This window comes from Myxocyprinus asiaticus, chromosome 40 (assembly GCF_019703515.2).
Source record: "Myxocyprinus asiaticus isolate MX2 ecotype Aquarium Trade chromosome 40, UBuf_Myxa_2, whole genome shotgun sequence".
NCBI classification, from domain to species: Eukaryota; Metazoa; Chordata; class Actinopteri; order Cypriniformes; family Catostomidae; genus Myxocyprinus; species Myxocyprinus asiaticus.
In genome coordinates, this window is record NC_059383.1 from 39,039,061 (window position 1) to 39,056,300 (window position 17,240).

At 39.0% G+C, this 17,240-nt stretch overlaps 1 protein-coding gene across 3 annotated transcripts in view; it reads left to right on the top strand.

Annotated features, from left to right (window-relative positions):
• The window catches only part of LOC127430811 (WD repeat-containing protein 7-like), a 167,513-nt gene that overhangs the window by 38,962 nt on the left and 111,311 nt on the right, over window positions 1-17,240 (top strand). For all 3 annotated transcript variants that reach the window (XM_051680899.1, XM_051680900.1, XM_051680901.1), the window contains exons 14-16: window positions 1,037-1,251; window positions 9,149-9,382; window positions 12,102-12,598. In XM_051680899.1, coding sequence (XP_051536859.1) covers window positions 1,037-1,251; window positions 9,149-9,382; window positions 12,102-12,598 — 946 coding nt within the window. The remainder of the gene's footprint in view (window positions 1-1,036; window positions 1,252-9,148; window positions 9,383-12,101; window positions 12,599-17,240) is intronic.

The following is a 17,240-nucleotide window of genomic DNA, read 5'->3' on the forward strand; positions in this document are numbered from 1 at the left end:
TAACTTTACATGTCAATAAAACAAAATACTGCTGTTCATCACTGTTCATCATTCGTTTCCAACTGTGTTTAGTTATACACTGTAAATTATTATTTTTTTAAAATCCTACGGAGTATTTTTGTGTAGTTTTCCGGTAAAATATCAAAACATTCTTAAAACAATATACTGTACATTTAATTGAGAAGCAAATTGTCATAAGATATTTTGTTTTCAGAAAAAAATGATCAACATTTAGTGGGGTTTATGCTTAAAGGTGCTGTAAGCGTTTTAGCAGTTCAAGAATTCCCACAAGGTGAGCTGTTGGATTAGCCACACCCCCTTTTTCCAAAACCCCTGACTCCAAAGATACAAAATGAGCTTTGAGACAAACGCAAGCAGTTATGAACAACATGGCATAAAAATGGCATTATGCCTCAATAATTCACTGCAGCTACAAAACTATGAGAACATGCAAAATGATTGACAGGCAGAAAGCATCAGAGACCGTGGACACATTTTTGTTTGCTGTTCACAGAGACCGTGAGATATCTCATGACGCTTATTTCAGAAATATCTTTCAGGGAGTACTAAACATTTTTGCATACCTTCTCATTAAAAATCGCTCACAGCACCTTATTATTTATTTTAAGCATAAATATCCTGTCATTTTGCTTTTCAAGTAATTTTCAAGTAATTTTTCTTAAAAAAAAAAAAGTCTTGTTTTAAGGATGTTTCGATATTTTTACCGGAAAGTAAGACATTATCCACCTGTATCTCTCTAACTCTCTCTCTCTCTCTCTCTCTCTCTCTTTCTCTCTGTGTCCCCCTGCTGCTGCTTTAGACACATGAGTGTTTTATGTATCCACTTACAGCTGTGTATTATATGAGCTGAGTAGAAGAGGACACACAGTGTGAGGAGTGTAATGGGTTTATCTAGTATTCAGTCTGTGCCAGGTGAAGCAATTTAGACAGACAGACTGATAGACTAATAGATAGTTTCATGTGTGTATTTATGTATTTGTGTGTGTGTGTGTGTGTGTGTGTGTGTGTTTATCAGGAGCTCTGGACCGGTGTGTGATGGGCATCACTGCAGTGGAGATACTGAATGCGTGTGATGAGGTGGTACCCGCGGCGCTGGACTCTCTCAATCACCCCGCGGTGAATCTGAAACAGGCCATGACCCGCCGCAGTCTTGCTGCGCTCAAGAACATGGCACAACACAAACTCCAGACGCTCGCCACCAACCTGCTGGCTGCAGACAACGCTGACAAAGTGAGAACAGTGTGTGTGTTTTAGTGGCCATGTCCATTGGATGCATTCAAACAGTTAAATTGAATGGAACAGAATACAGAATTTTAACACTAATGACGATATTCTTTAGACATAAGAGATTGTAGCAATCAAATGTTGCAGTAAACATTTAAGATGCTTGCTCCTCCCCCAGCTTCTCCTGATTGGTTTAATGAAGCGTAATACTTAAGTGTTTGTTCCAATCAATAACGGCAACTATGAGCAATAATAATAGTGATGCTTGTCTCAGTGTGTGTGTGATAGAAGCATCTTGAACACACATAGTTCATCTATTGTGTGATACTGATGGTCAAATGACAGAGTAGTTTAAAGGAGAACTGTCATTATTGTACACTCACTGAGCATCTATTGTACACCAACACACCCAGCTGAGCTAATGATACATAACCACCAGCAATCACACGCCCAGACTATAGACCTGTCTCCCTCTCTTGTCTCTCTCTCTTGTTGTGTTCCAAAACTAGTGAGCTGCCTCTGTAGGCTGCATTTAAAGGCATCATAGTTACACTCCCTTCACCAAAGGTTATGCTGCCTTCTAAGATAAGATATGTTTTGGCTGTTGCATGTACCTTTTTTTGGATAAGGCAATACCAAAATGCATTCCGATGAGCGCAGAAACAAATTAGAAATGGCGAGCAAAATATAAATAATAAATGACTAAAATACGTAAATACTGTAATTCAAAGGTATATATTTTTGTTTGAAACTAAATCTATAAGCAGAAGCATCTGTGAGAGTTTTGAGACCTTCATTTAACTGTCTGACGAGACATTTCACAGCTGTAAAGTGTTATTGGGCGAATCTCATCAAGACAAGTGCCATATTTCACCACAAAATAAAAAATAAAATGTTTTGCATAAATGAAGCCTATCTTTAGGACTATTGCAATGTTTTGCATTGTTTGCATTAACCCTAATTTGAATATGAAATACTGTGGATCATGTTTGAGTTGTAATACACTATCACAAAGAGAAAACAGGTGCGTCTCTCTCTTTGTTTAACAGCAGAAGTATATAATCCCCTCTAGAGGGCAGTGTGCCACCATGCACTGACAGTCGCACACACACTCACACACACACACACACACAAACACACACACTTTAGAAATACGGGATGACTTGTGTGTGTGATGACATGATGTCGTCATTCGCCATAAGTCTGAAAGGACTTGTAGAGTGATTTGTAAAACTGTATATTTACACCATGTACCGAAAGACAGTTTGGTCATTCCTACTCTGCAGGTCATTCTCAAGCCCCCGATATGAACATATTAAATAGTTTTTTAAATATAGAAATCATATCAATTAAATTAGTTGAACATAGGGGTGAATTTGAAATCATTTCACTTAAGGGTAAAAATATCGATCCCGATATGATCAATTCATAAAATCCCAAGATCAATATTTTACTTTTTCTTAAAGTTCACTTCAGTTTTGTTTTTGTATTTTTATATCTGTTAAATAAATAGTAATTCAACTGCATAGTTTGGACCCTGTTGTGAATTTTTAAAATGAATATTTTTGTAATGTACCAAGTTAGAAGATTACCGGTATAATTTACAGCATTAGCAGAGAGAGAACTTCGTTCATATGCAAGAAAAATGGATATTATATCTGAGATATATCAAAATCAAATCAGGAAATTTGATAAATTCAGGTGTTCATTTGTTTTCTTTTTTTCTTATTAAACTTCAAATATGTTTTCTTGTGAAAATTGTTTTAATTGGTAATCAATTTATACATTTGTTCCAAGGATCATTTTCCATCCTGTTAGTCCTTCGACAAGCATCAAAAGACATCATCCTCCAGGAAGTGACCTCATTAAGTAAACCATCAATCAAGTATTTGCAATGGATTAGATATATTCTGTGATGTTTTGTGTATGTGAAATTAGTTTGAGGGTATTATAAAGGAAATGCCCAAATTAACTTCACGTTGACACCCGAATTGCTAACTTTAGCTCTTCAGTCCTGTTAAGTGTTCTTGCTAATTTGCATATAATCAAGAGTTTGTGTCTGAGCTTGACCAGAGTGCAGTTCTGAAAGTGTGCAAAACCCTTTTTATAGAAATGCTTCATGCATATTCATTTTTCAAGTTCTTGGCTTCACAAGGTAACACATGACAGGAATGATGCAGGAAGTCCTTTTTAATGATTTGTGTGTGTGTGTGTGTGTGTGTGTGTGTTTCAGGTCAGAACGGCTCCACAGCTTCTCTATATGTGTGTAATTTTGAAGCCCTAAACTCGTCTAATGCACTCCGCTGTAATATTCAGTTAGAGCATTATATGATGGCTGCTGAAATCTAAGGCATGTGTCTTAAGTCCTGCAGAGTGTCTGAGAAAGATGATCAGAGATCAGATGTCCTGTAATGAGTCTCATCTCATCAGATGTGTTAAAAATAGTCCAAAGTGATGCTGGGACAGAGCACTCTTAGTCCTAATGAGGCAGTGTGTGTTTCTAGTGTTGGAAACACTGTCTGGGCAAGAGTGAGACTGAACTAAAGGAGAGAGAGAGAGACACACACACACACACACACACACAAAGTTGACTATCCTTTAAGTGTGTATTCTTGAACACTCAATAGTGTTAATCAGACAGACAAAAACATTTGCTACTTAAACCCATAGCAGTGAATTCTGTGCTCGAGGGTCAAAAACATCTTGTATTCTGTTGTGTTCTCTATTTGGTCTATTCTATTATATGCAGTCTATGTAGTTTTGTCTATTCTATTCTGTCTATTCTGTTCTGTTTTGTTCTGTTGTGTCTATTCAATTCTGTTCTTTCTATTTAGTTCTGTCTATTCTGCTCTGTAATTCTATTCTGTTGTGTTCTGTTCTGTTAGGTCTGTTCTGTTCTGCTTGATTGTGTTCTGATCTATTTGGTCTATTCTGTTCTGTTGTGTCTATTACATTTTGTTTCTGTTCTGTTCCATTCTGTCTTTTTTTGTTCTGTCGATTCTGCTCCGTTCTATTTGGTTGTTTTCTGTATGTTCTGTTCGATCTATTTTTTCAATTATTGATTGCCATGTTATTGATTATCGATATATTTTTGAGGCATCGTTATAGTAAAATTAGCTGACATTTAAATTAGAAGCCCAATTGGCCTCTGTTTAACAGTCTGGCGTAATAGCATTGGCAGACCACAAGAGGGCGATAACCAGTAGCTGGCGATATGCGCGTAGAGTGAAACCCGTCATTAAACAAAAGAAGAGGGCGATTACAGTGCTGCCAACGTAGTGACTTTTTGACCCCCTTCGTGAGTAAAAGAGCCATCTAGCGACTAGCGACAATTTAAGCGACTTTTATAGTCTGGTTTAGCGACATTCTTCCACATCTGGCGACACAAAAGAACATCAGCTCTATTGTGAATAGTGTCTCATTTTTCTCTGTGTTCTAGCGCCCCCCTGTGTTTCAAGTAATATGACTGACCTGCATGCCATCAACAGTTGGATTTATGTACATATGGATGTTCTATAAATCGAATGACTGACGAGCTTATGTGTTGTTGGTATTTGTTGCGACAATCTCAACTTCATTTCACGTGCATACTCTGTTTAGAGAAGAAAAGTCAGCCTACAGTGATAAAAGAGCATTGAGAAATGATCTAGCAGGGCAAGAGAGAGAAAGAGAGAGGGAGAATGGATATGAGCCCCTGATCTATAATAAAGTATATAGAGATAAGTGATATGAACAGATGGGGTGTCACTGTTAAAAAGTAATTGTGACACAGTAACACTGGCACAAGTAATACACACTGATGGTTCAGCATCACACAACAGATATGTTCAAAAATAAGATATATTACATATTATCTCCAAAACAGCTCCATGTGAGGCATTATTAGCATATAGATCCATGTTTAAAAATAATAATAATAAAAATAAATAAAATTCCCCAAAACTACACCGCTGCCTACCCCTGGTTGCTATAATTGATAGGATAATTTTGGACTTTGTCATTGTTCAAAAATGCAGTTTAATTACAAAAATAAAAAGTAAAAAAATAAATAGAAATCCCCCACTGTCTGAATGTTTGACAAGTTCAGTTAGTGATAGCTAAATGATTAGAAGTTAAATACTAATTGTTAAATTATTAGTTCAATAAAAAAATAAAAAATAAAAATAGTCCTGCACCTTTAAAGGATTGCTGTAGATCTTTACGGCAATTCATTTACATATGTAAATTAGACGTCTTACATAATAAATGGCGTCATCACGTGATTTAGCTACTTTTAGCAATATTTCAGCTAGCCTTTTCCATGAGAAATAGTTGATTACACTGGGGCGATATATCATTACTGAAGCCAGTCGCGGTTACGATCACACTAACATACACAGGATGAGCTGAAGCCAGTTATGATGCATTTTCACCAAGGAACGTCGGATTTTCCAACTGTGAAACTCGTGCGGAAATGTTCAACTTGAATTTCGCTGAGATTCAGGTGCGTGACGTCAAACAAACATGTCGGCACTCAAGGAGATATACAAAGTAATGATAAACATTCACTTTTATCAAGTTATATTGATAAATTAGTCAAAGTTCCTGCATTACATGATATTGGTGGGTGCTGTGAACATGGCAGCCTGTTGCAGTAACTAATTTCATTTTATATTTGTGTTGCTAAGTAGTGCAGAAACAACCAACCACCCACCCCACCCCTGCAGAAACAACCAACCTCCCACCCCACCCCTGCAGAAACAACCAACCACCCACCCCACCCCTGCAGAAACAACCAACCACCCAACCCACCCCTGCAGAAACAACCAACCACCCAACCCACCCCTGCAGAAACGACCAACCAACCAACTCACCCCTGCAGAAACGACCAACCAACCAACTCACCCCTGCAGAAACGACCAACCAACCAACTCACCCCTGCAAAATTAACCAACCATCCAACCCACCCCTGCAGAAATAACCAACCACTCACCCCACCCCTGCAGAAACAACCAACCACCCACCCCTGCAGAAACAACCAACCACTCACCTCACCCCTGCAAAAATAACCAACCAACCAACCACCCACCCCACCACTGCAGAAATAACCAACCAACCACCCACCCCACCCCTGCAGAAATAACCAACCACCCACCCCTCCCCTGCAGAAATAACCAAACACCCACCCACCCCACCCCTATAGAAATAATTAACCACCCACCCCACCCCTGCTGAAACAACCAACCACCCACCCCTCCCCTGCAGAAACAACCAACCAAACACCCACCCCTCCCCTGCAGAAATAACCAATCACCCACCCACCCCTCCCCTGCAGAAACAACCAATCACCCACCCACCCCTCCCCTGCAGAAACAACCAATCACCCACCCACCCCTCCCCTGCAGAAATAACCAATAACCCACCCACCCCTCCCCTGCAGAAACAACCAACCAACCACTCACCCCACACCTGAAAAAATAACCAACCGACCAACCAACCACCCACCCCACCCCTGCAGAAACAACCAACCACCCACCCCACCCCTGCAGAAACAACCAACCACCCACCCCACCCCTGCAGAAACAACCAACCACCCACCCCACCCCTGCAGAAACAACCAACCACCCACCCCACCCCTGCAGAAACAACCAACCACCCAACCCACCCCTGCACAAACAACCAACCACCCACCCCACCCCTGCAGAAACAACCAACCACCCACCCCTCCCCTGCAGAAACAACCAACCAACCAACCACCCCTCCCCTGCAGAAATAACCAACCAACCAACCACTCACCCCACCCCTGCAAAAATAACCAACCAACCACCCACCCCACCCCTGCAGAAATAACTAACCAACCACCCACCCCACCCCTGCAGAAACAACCAACCAACCACCCACCCCTCCCCTGCAGAAACAACCAACCAACCACCCACCCCTCCCCTGCAAAAATAACCAACCAACCACCCACCCCACCCCTGCAGAAATAACCAACCAACCACCCACCCCTCCTGCAGAAACAACCAACCAACCACCCACCCCTCCCCTGCAGAAACAACCAACCAACCACTCACCCCACCCCTGCAGAAACAACCTGGTATAAAACATGGTATATCATACACCTGTAGCACAAATGCTAGCGCTGCTGCATTTTTTTTATCAGTTGGTTTGCTAAGAGACGTCTCTGGTTACAGTCAAACACCTGCTAAGCTAACGGGAGCATTGCTGTTTTGTTTGCTTACACGTAATCTTCCGAGCATCTGGCAATGGAATGCCTTTATGGTCGGAGAGCGCAGATATAAAGTAGGAATATCCCACATCCGATTTGAATGGAACGCAGCAGCTAGAGTAAATTATCTTTGTCCTTTGACAATGATTTGGGTCGAATTTAATGGAAAACTATGCGACTTGCGCCTCATGGCACTTCATAATGTTGACGCTGAGCGTTGGCCGATTGTTTTGAATTTTAGAATGTGCCATGTCGTCTGCCAGATTCATCTGGTGTGTGACCCCCTTTTAATGAAGACTGCCCCTCACACTTTATTAAAAGTTGTGTTAAGAATTGTATTTGAAGAGACAAAGACAACTGTGCAACGAGCAGCCCTATTTATATTGATAATCATCAGGAAAATCTTCGATTATTAATGTGTGAAAAAGGCATCGATCCAAAGCCTAGTCTGTTCTATTCAGTTCTGTTTTGTTCCGTTGTGTCTATTTAGTTCTCTCTGTTCTGTTGTTTTCTTGTATTCTCTCTGTTGTGTCCTTTGTTCCATTTACTATTACTGTTGCTCATAATTCTGTCTGATCTAATTTGATCAAGCCTCTAACCTTAAATTTTTGAAGAAGAGACTTAAGCTATGTCTAGAGACCTCTACATTTGTGTTATGCCTAAGATTGCATGTCCACAGCCCTTAATTACTTTATTTAACCCTTTGTGTTATTTATTCTGTATTTATTATTTTGTATGTCATTAAACCCTTTTCTAAAACATCACACTTAAACAAAAACCCGAGAAGTGTTTGTTAGAAAGAGACTGAAACGGACCAGTCGTACACATCCTCTCTGATGTTTCTAATGGATCGCAGGTGCTTTGGTCATCAAATTAACATTGAATAACAATTAGCAAGCTCGCTATTTAATACAAGCCCGACTGAAAGCAGATGAGTTGAAATGAATGCTGGAGGCATAATGAGCATTAGAGATTATTACACGCATCATCAAATAAACGGATTATCTCGAGAGTGAAGAACATTTGAAGAATGGCTTTGAAGAACACTTTGTGATTAGTGTTGTTATAATGAGCTGCGTTTTCAGTGTGACAAAGTATTTGTTAAATGACAACAACTTAGTAAAAACTACTTTTTGCTAATACACCATTCAGTACAATGACTTAGTGAATTCAGCATCTTTGCTTGATAAAGTGAGGTCGTTTTCTTTTCCTATGTTTTTTTAGAGGGTAAATATGACCAGCACATGTCTTTACATTCTTACACTTTGTCACTGTCTCACTTCTTAAATTCATAGTTTAGGCTTTTTCTTTTTCATCAAAAACAGTTTAACAACTGCTGGACCCAGAGCCCTCTGTTGTTTCAACATCACCAGCACAGAACTGTTTCAAGCACATTTTTCTTGCCGTCTCTTGGAAAGTCGTTCATTTTAAGACTAGGTTTGCTTTGGATCGATGGCCGAACACAGTGTTATTATATCACACTCCAAACACTAACTCAAAGTCTCTTTGTGTCAAAGTGTCATTTCTATCTTTATTTTAAGTCAACATAAAAATCAAAATGTACCCCATTTAATTTTTAAACACATGTTTCTGGTCTTATTTTGCATGATTCATCCATGCTTGATTCCTCAGGAAAAGAATCCTGAAGACTATCCTGTTTCACTCAGAAATGTGTCACGTTTTCTCCTCTTGTAGGGAAACCTTCCCAAATACTCGCATAACTCGCTGGTTGTCCAGGCAATGAAGACCAATGTCACGGATCCAGACATGCACGTGTTGTTTTTCGATGTGGAAGCCGTTATCATCCAGTTACTGACGGAAGAATCTCAGCGCCCAAACCCCACCCTCGTCTCCCCAGAAACACTGCAGAAAGCACCCGGCGGGGCGGATAAAGGAGGATCCTTCCTGGCCAATAAGATCTTCAAACAGGTGAAAAAAAGGGGTGGGGTTTAAGAGATAGTGGAGTAGACCAATTTGGGATAGGCTATAAATTGTTTTGTGGGTATACAGTATCTCACAGAAGTGAGTACACCCCTCACATTTTAGTAAATATTTTATTATATCTTTTCATGTGACAACACTGAAGAAATGACACTTTGCTACAATGTAAAGTAGTGAGTGTACAGCTTGTATAACTGTGTAAATTTGCTGTCCCCTCAAAATAACTCAACACACAGCCACTAATGTCTAAACCGCTGGCAACAAAAGTGAGTACACCCCTAAGTGAAAATGTCCAAATTGGGCCCAAAGTGTCAATATTTTGTGTGGCCACCATTATTTTCCAGCACTGCCTTAACCCTCTTGGGCATGGAGTTCACCAGAGCTTCACAGGTTGCCACTGGAGTCCTCTTCCACTCCTCCATGACGACATCACGGAGCTGGTGGATGTTAGAGACCTTGCGCTCCTCCACCTTCCGTTTGAGGATGCCCCACAGATGCTCAATAGGGTTTAGGTCTGGAGACATGCTTGGCCAGTCCATCACCTTTACCCTCAGCTTCTTTAGCAAGGCAGTTGTCGTCTTGGAGGTGTATTTGGGGTCGTTATCATGTTGGACTTCTGCCCTGTGGCCCAGTCTCCGAAGGGAGGGGATCATGCTCTGCTTCAGTATGTCACAGTACATGTTGGCATTCATGGTTCCCTTAATGAACTGTAGCTCCCCAGTGCCAGCAGCACTCATGCAGCCCCAGACCATGACACTCCCACCACCATGCTTGACGGTAGGCAAGACACACTTGTCTTTGTGCTCCTCACCTGGTTGCCGCCACACACGCTTGACACAATCTGAACCAAATAAGTTTATCTTGGTCTCATCAGACCATAGGACATGGTTCCAGTAATCCATGTCCTTAGTCTGCTTGTCTACAGCAAACTGTTTGCAGGCTTTCTTGTCCATCATCTTTAGAAGAGGCTTCCTTCTGGGACGACAGCCATGCAGACCAATTTGATGCAGTGTGCGGCGTATGGTCTGAGCACTGACAGGCTGACCCCCCACCCCTTCAACCTCTGCAGCAATGCTGGCAGCACTCATACGTCTATTTCCCAAAGACAACCTCTGGATATGACGCCAAGCACGTGCACTCAACTTCTTTGGTCGACCATGGCGAGGCCTGTTCTGAGTGGAACCTGTCCTGTTAAACCGCTGTATGGTCTTGGCCATCGTGCTGCAGCTCAGTTTCAGGGTCTTGGCAATCTTCTTATAGCCTAGGCCATCTTTATGTAGAGCAACAATTCTTTTTTCAGATCCTCAGAGAGTTATTTGCCATGAGGTGCCATGTTGAACTTCCAGTGACCAGTATGAGAGAGTGAGAGCGATAACACCAAATTTAACACACCTGCTCCCCATTCACACCCGAGACCTTGTAACACTAACGAATCACATGACACCGGGGAGGGAAAATGGCTAATTGTGCCCAATTTGGACATTTTCACTTAGGGGTGTACTCACTTTTGTTGCCAGCGGTTTAGACATTAGTGGCTGTGTGTTGAGTTATTTTTAGGGGACAGCAAATTTACACTGTTATACAAGCTGTAAACTCACTACTTTACATTGTAGCAAAGTGTCATTTCTTCAGTGTTGTCACATGAAAAGATATAATAAAATATTTACTAAAATGTGAGGGGTGTACTCACTTCTGTGAGATACTGTATATGAATGCATGGCGTTATTGTTAATTTAGGATTCATTAAATAATTCATTATAATTATAATTTTTTTTTTTTTTTACATTTTTACTTTTGAAGTCTGAAATTTTACTCTAAATACAATACCAGTGTAAAGTTTAGATGCTCTTGACTGAATTTATGTTTCTCATGACATATATATATATATATATATATATATATATAAATAAACAAAACTAAATATTTAGTTGAAACTATTTTGTTTTTTTATTTATTATTTCGCTAGAAGCAATGTTCATTTCGAATATCTTGCATGTTATTTTAACTAGTAAAAATTATTTGAAGATATCATTAATTACTCTTCCATTTATTGTTATTTGAAATACCAAAGCTAGTGTGTTGAAATAGATTGACAGATATCAAAAATTATAATTTTTACTGGGTGTAATTCAATAGTTGATATCAGGAATATATTTGCACTAGTGAAAATTATAGTATTGATATTAAAAAAATATTTTTACTAATAAGAAATACATGACCAATATGCGTTTTTAGAATTTGAACTTATAAAAAATGAATTGTATAAATATGTTATTACGTTTTGAACAGGAGTGAATAACAGAGCATTGTGAAATTCTTCTAGTGAAAATACAGATAGCAGTCATTATATTTTTTACTAGTTGAAATTCCATTTTTTAATCTCAAGAAAGGGTATAATTTTTGATATCAAGAATTACAATTTGTACCGATATCAAGAAACAAATTACCAGTAAAAATGTAATTTTAAATGTTTATAATTCATATCCTGTACCTGATTAAATGTCGAAAGTACTTGCGATGGCAGAGCTGGAATCTAGAAAACAAGATCAAGTAAAATAGCATTCCCACACTTTTGTGTTATTTAATAGTTTTGATGGCATTACAGTTATTCTAAAATATGGAGAATGGTAATTAAAGAGAATGAGTATGTGTGTCTAAACTTGTCCAAATACTGTTTGACTCATGTCACATTTCCTTGCCTGTCAAGGTGAAAGAGACCATTAAAGAGAACATCAAAGAGCACCTTCTGGATGAAGATGAAGATGAGGAAGAGGAGCTGCGTCGTCGTGAGGAGAAGTCAAAGTCTTTGAGTTTGCTGGAGTATAATCTCACCATGGACACGGCCAAACTCTTCATGTCCTGCCTGCACGCCTGGGGCCTGAACGGAGAACTCGACGACATGTGTTTGAACCGACTGGGCATGCTCAGACCGCACACGCCCATCTCCTTCGGTCTGATCTCTCGGGGCGGTCACATGTCCCTGATGCTGCCCACGTTCAAAGACTCGCTGCTCAGGCAGCTAGCACAGGGATCTGCGGAGGGCCGCAAATTCTCCGTCTCTGAGGTTGTGGGCAAGGGCACGTACGGCGTTTCCAGAGCGGTAACCACGCAGCACCTGCTGTCCGTCATCTCGCTGGCCAACACACTGATGGGCATGACCAACGCCACATTCATCGGAGAGCACATGAAGAAAGCACCCGTCAGGTGAGTTTACACGACACCAACAGAAATGAGAAATTGAACACACTAGAGTGAATGATTGTAGCATTATCACCCTAAAATGACAATTCTGACATCATTTATTTACCCTAATTTGTTTTACAAATCTGTATGACTTTCCTGTCTATTTTTATTTATTTTTACTTTGTTAATACATTTTCTGAAGACCGAAAGCCATAAATGATGATGATGAAAGCCAACAATATTAAGTGCCATGAAACGATATTTTCTGAGCAAACTATTATTTTGTAGAGTAGGGTCAAAATGACAATTTTCGCCTGTGATTTTGGAGTAAAGCTACAGGTTAAAAAAATTACCTTAGAAAGCTGTCATTGTCGAGTCCAAAAATGGGAAAAAATGCTTTTTTTGTGTTTTTTCAAAGTTGGAATGCCTATAACTCTAGAAGTACTAAATATATATTAATATCCTTTTAGATCATAGTTCAAATCAAACTTTTCTTCATGTATGTTCATTTTTATGGCTCTGTATGGTTTAATCCCAGAGATATGGTGCTCTCAATGTGGCTCCATGTATAAATTGTTCTTTTTTTCCCCTCGTTTCAATGTTCGAAAACCAAATGTAATCACATAATATGAAGCTAGTTTTTCTTGTCCAACAAAACAAAGGTCTGAAGTACAAATAATGTTGAAACTAGAAATGTACCTTCATTTATTTACATAAAAACAGTAATGTCAAAATGTTGATTCTGGAGAGTTCAGAAATACAGTGCAATACCTGTTTTTAGTTTTTGTATCAGAAGTGTACATCTGCAAAGCTCTCCGTCATTAAAAACAAATGACCCTATTCAACCTTTATCTATACAATGAAAGTCAATGGTGAGGCTTACATTGGAACAAATATATCTCAGCTTGCCATTTGTGATCGGTTCAACCAAGGCAAATGTTGCTACCAAGTTCAGAGGGGGTCTTAGATGGGTATCACAAGCATCTCATCTAGACCTGGGGGCATCGATGAACGCTCGTATCCAGCGATGGGTGTTGCGTTCTGGTCATAATGGCACTGCAGGGTGGAACCGCGTGAAGGGTATCGAGCTCTCGGACAGGGGTCAGTGTTTGTTTGTTGATCGTTGAGCTTGTCCGCAGGTGAGAGATTTTAGTGTTATGCACTGCAGGTGAACTGATGGGCTGTTGGCAACACGGGAAATGTGTCAATACGGTCCGTCAGTGTGTTTGTGTATCATGTTTAAATTGAAGGGCAGCGGCACCGATATTTTCAAAGTCATTTTCAAAGAGTTTTACTTTGAAATAACTTTCATAAGTCAATATAATGACAATTCCGAACATTTTGAAGTAGCAGTTGATTTGACGCTTGTACTGTTTATATTTAGTATCTAGTAGTTCTTATATTTCCATAAAAACTCTTTTTGTTTTGGTGTTTCACTAAAAATATATCAAAGTCATATTCCACGCATAAATAATAATAATAAAAAATATATTGATATATATGATGATATATGCATATATAATACACACAGAGATATATATATATATACTGTATATTGCAGAAAGGTAGTGCAGCTTTCTTGTACAGTACCATTAAGATTTTTTAAGACATTTATTTTCTTGAAAATTTATTTTCCTACAATTTCTCTTTCTTTTATTCTCAGTCATAAAAAAAAAATACTTTAATAAACTTCATCATAAATCAGCAGAAATTATTTATCGTCATTTTTGCATTTTGTTCTGTTACAGTAATGTGAGTTGGGGGAGGATGTGCTTAAAGGAATATTCCAGGTTTAATATAATTTAAGCGCAATCAATAGCATTTGTAGCATTATGTTGATTATCACATAAATAAATGTTGTTTATTTAAAAACAAAAAAAGCAAAAATCTGCGTTTCAGTGAGACACTTACAATGGAAGTCAATGGGGCAAAATGTTAAAATACTCACTGTTTCAAAAGTATAGTTACAAGACGTAAACAATATGTGTGTAAACATGATTTTAATGTGATTAATTTACTTACTAAATGCATCTGTGTAAAGTTATAGCCAATTTTACAACTTCATTGCCATGAAAATATAATGTCAAAAACCCTAAAATGACCGTAAAAATTACAATTTAAACAACATTACAGCTCAAATAATACACAAGTTTTAACAGAAGAATTAATGTAAGTGCTTTTATAAAATTATAAGCATCATATTTCTGCCTTTAAACCCTCCAAAAATGGACCCCCATTGACTTCTATTGTAAGTGTCTCACTGGAACATCGATTTTTGCTTATTTTAAAGAAAAGGATGGACGAGTTGAAATAATTTTTGGTTTATGCTGCCGATTGAGCTTAACTTGTATTGAACCCGAAATATTCCTTTAATTGTCACAATGCAAATAATCTTAATACTACACAGAAGTGGGGGCCTGGGTAGCTCAGTGGTAAAATACGCTGGCTACCACCCCTGGAGTTCGCTAGTTCGAATCCCAGGGCGTGCTGAGTGACTCCAGCCAGGTCTCCTAAGCAACCAAATTGGCCCGGTTGCTAGGGAGGGTAGAGTCACATGGGGTAACCTCCTCGTGGTCGCTATAATGTGGTTTGTTCTCGGTGGGGCGCATGGTGAGTTGAGCGTGGTTGCCGCGGTGGATGGCGTGAAGCCTCCACACGCGCTATGTCTCCGTGGTAACGCGCTCAACAAGCCACGTGATAAGGTGCGCAGATTGACTGTCTCAGACGTGGAGGCAACTGAGATTCGTCCTCCGCCACCCGGACTGAGGCGAGTCACTACACCACCACGAGGACTTAGAGCGCATTGGGAACTGGGCATGAGAAATTGGGAGGAAAAAGGGGAAAAATTCCCCCCCCCCCCCCCCAAAACCAATAAAAAAATACTACACAGAAGAATTAATTAGCTTAATTCAAAATATAGTTTCTCAACTCTTTTGACTTTGAAAAATGACCTGGACCTTGACCGGTTTCGTGACTTCAGACACACATTTTCATTTCCAACACTCAAATTATTTTTTGGGCTTGCATGTGTAATTTAAAGACAGATATTAAAACATCACACAACCTTTCTCGCTCTGAGCAACATTTCCACCTGATTTTTATGAGTTTATGGTCTTATTTCAGATTTGCATTTTCATAAACCTGTCTCAGTCTTATACACGCAAGCTAAAATAACTTTTAGAGATGAAATAAACATATCTGACTTTTATTGCCGTGGATGTGTGGACTTCTAAACTGCACTTTAAGTATCTTTTATAATACATTCTGAAGAGAGTTACTACTGGAGGTTGATTTTATACTGTACCTTTACTGAATACTGAAGGTGTTTCTGCAGATAGTTTCAGTCAATGGTCTGGATGGACTTGCAAGAAGTTTTGAGTTGTCTACAGAGATGACTACTTTAAATGTGATGATGCATTTGATTGATGAGTGGATTGTATTTCTGGAAAAACAGCATAAAAGCATTTGAACGACCTGGCTTGAGGTTTACAGCCAATAAAACGGCCAAACGTGCGGCTAAAACTCTCCCCGTACACATACCTCTGCTAAGCTCCTCTTAAATGTCTTTTGACTCCATAGTTTGGCAGGCAAAATGTTTCAAACTAGTCTTGTTCTCAGCTAAAACTTTCTAAAAACTTATTCAGAAAGCATTTATTTTATACCTCCTCTCCCCTCTCAAAGTGTGCCTTTCATAAACTTGAACTCGGAGCAGAATCTGCAATGAAAGATCTCTGAAGGCTCGTCCGGGTGTTTAACGAGGTCACACTCTCGTTACAGTGAATACGACAGGTGGAAGAGAGAAGAATGATCACAGGACGAGACGCAGGAAACATGATAGAGCATTAGCCACACACACACAAAAAAAAAAAACCTGGAGAGAAAGACTTTCCATCTGCAGTAGAGATAACAAGCTGACTAGAACAGATCTGCCACTAACCTCTGAATGAGGAAGTGTTTTTCACAAGGTCTGGGCCATTTAGCTAGAAAAAGTAGCTAACTTGTATAATATTCAGTTTGCATTTGTTCTTGTCGTTTAAAGGTTTACTAGTATAGGACAGGAACTGTTTTGCATATGTCTAAAAAGTTTAATCTTAACTTTTCGTGATTCAGGCTTTTAGAGTTTCATTAGGAGTATTGAATCAAGAATTCAGCTTCATGAATCAAATCGTGAGATGAGTGAATCATTACACCCCTAATTATTATTATTATCCCCATTTTAGAATAACAGTAAAGTCCTCCAAAACTATGAAATAATACTAATGAAATATGGGATTTATTTAGTGACCAAAAATGTAGTTATTTTTAAGCACTGCATTTATTTATCAGTATTTGTTTCGTTATTCAAAAATTGCAATTCACGTGAAATTACTTGCATACACCTCTTCTAAACCTGTTTTCAATTACTGAGTTATAAGTAATTTGGATATTTTTTTCTGAGTCTTAAAATGAGAAATGTCATGTGGTGTAACCGTCCCGAGACTGTACTAAAACATCAAAGTCTCAAAAGCGGACATTTAAAAAAAGAAATATTGGCATACTGAATAATCTTTTTTTTGTTATTATTATTATTATTATTATTTTTTTTTTTTTAAAGCAGTTTTGTTTTAAAATATTATTCATATTTGTCCACCAGATTAAAGGTGGTGTAACCAACATGTGGGTT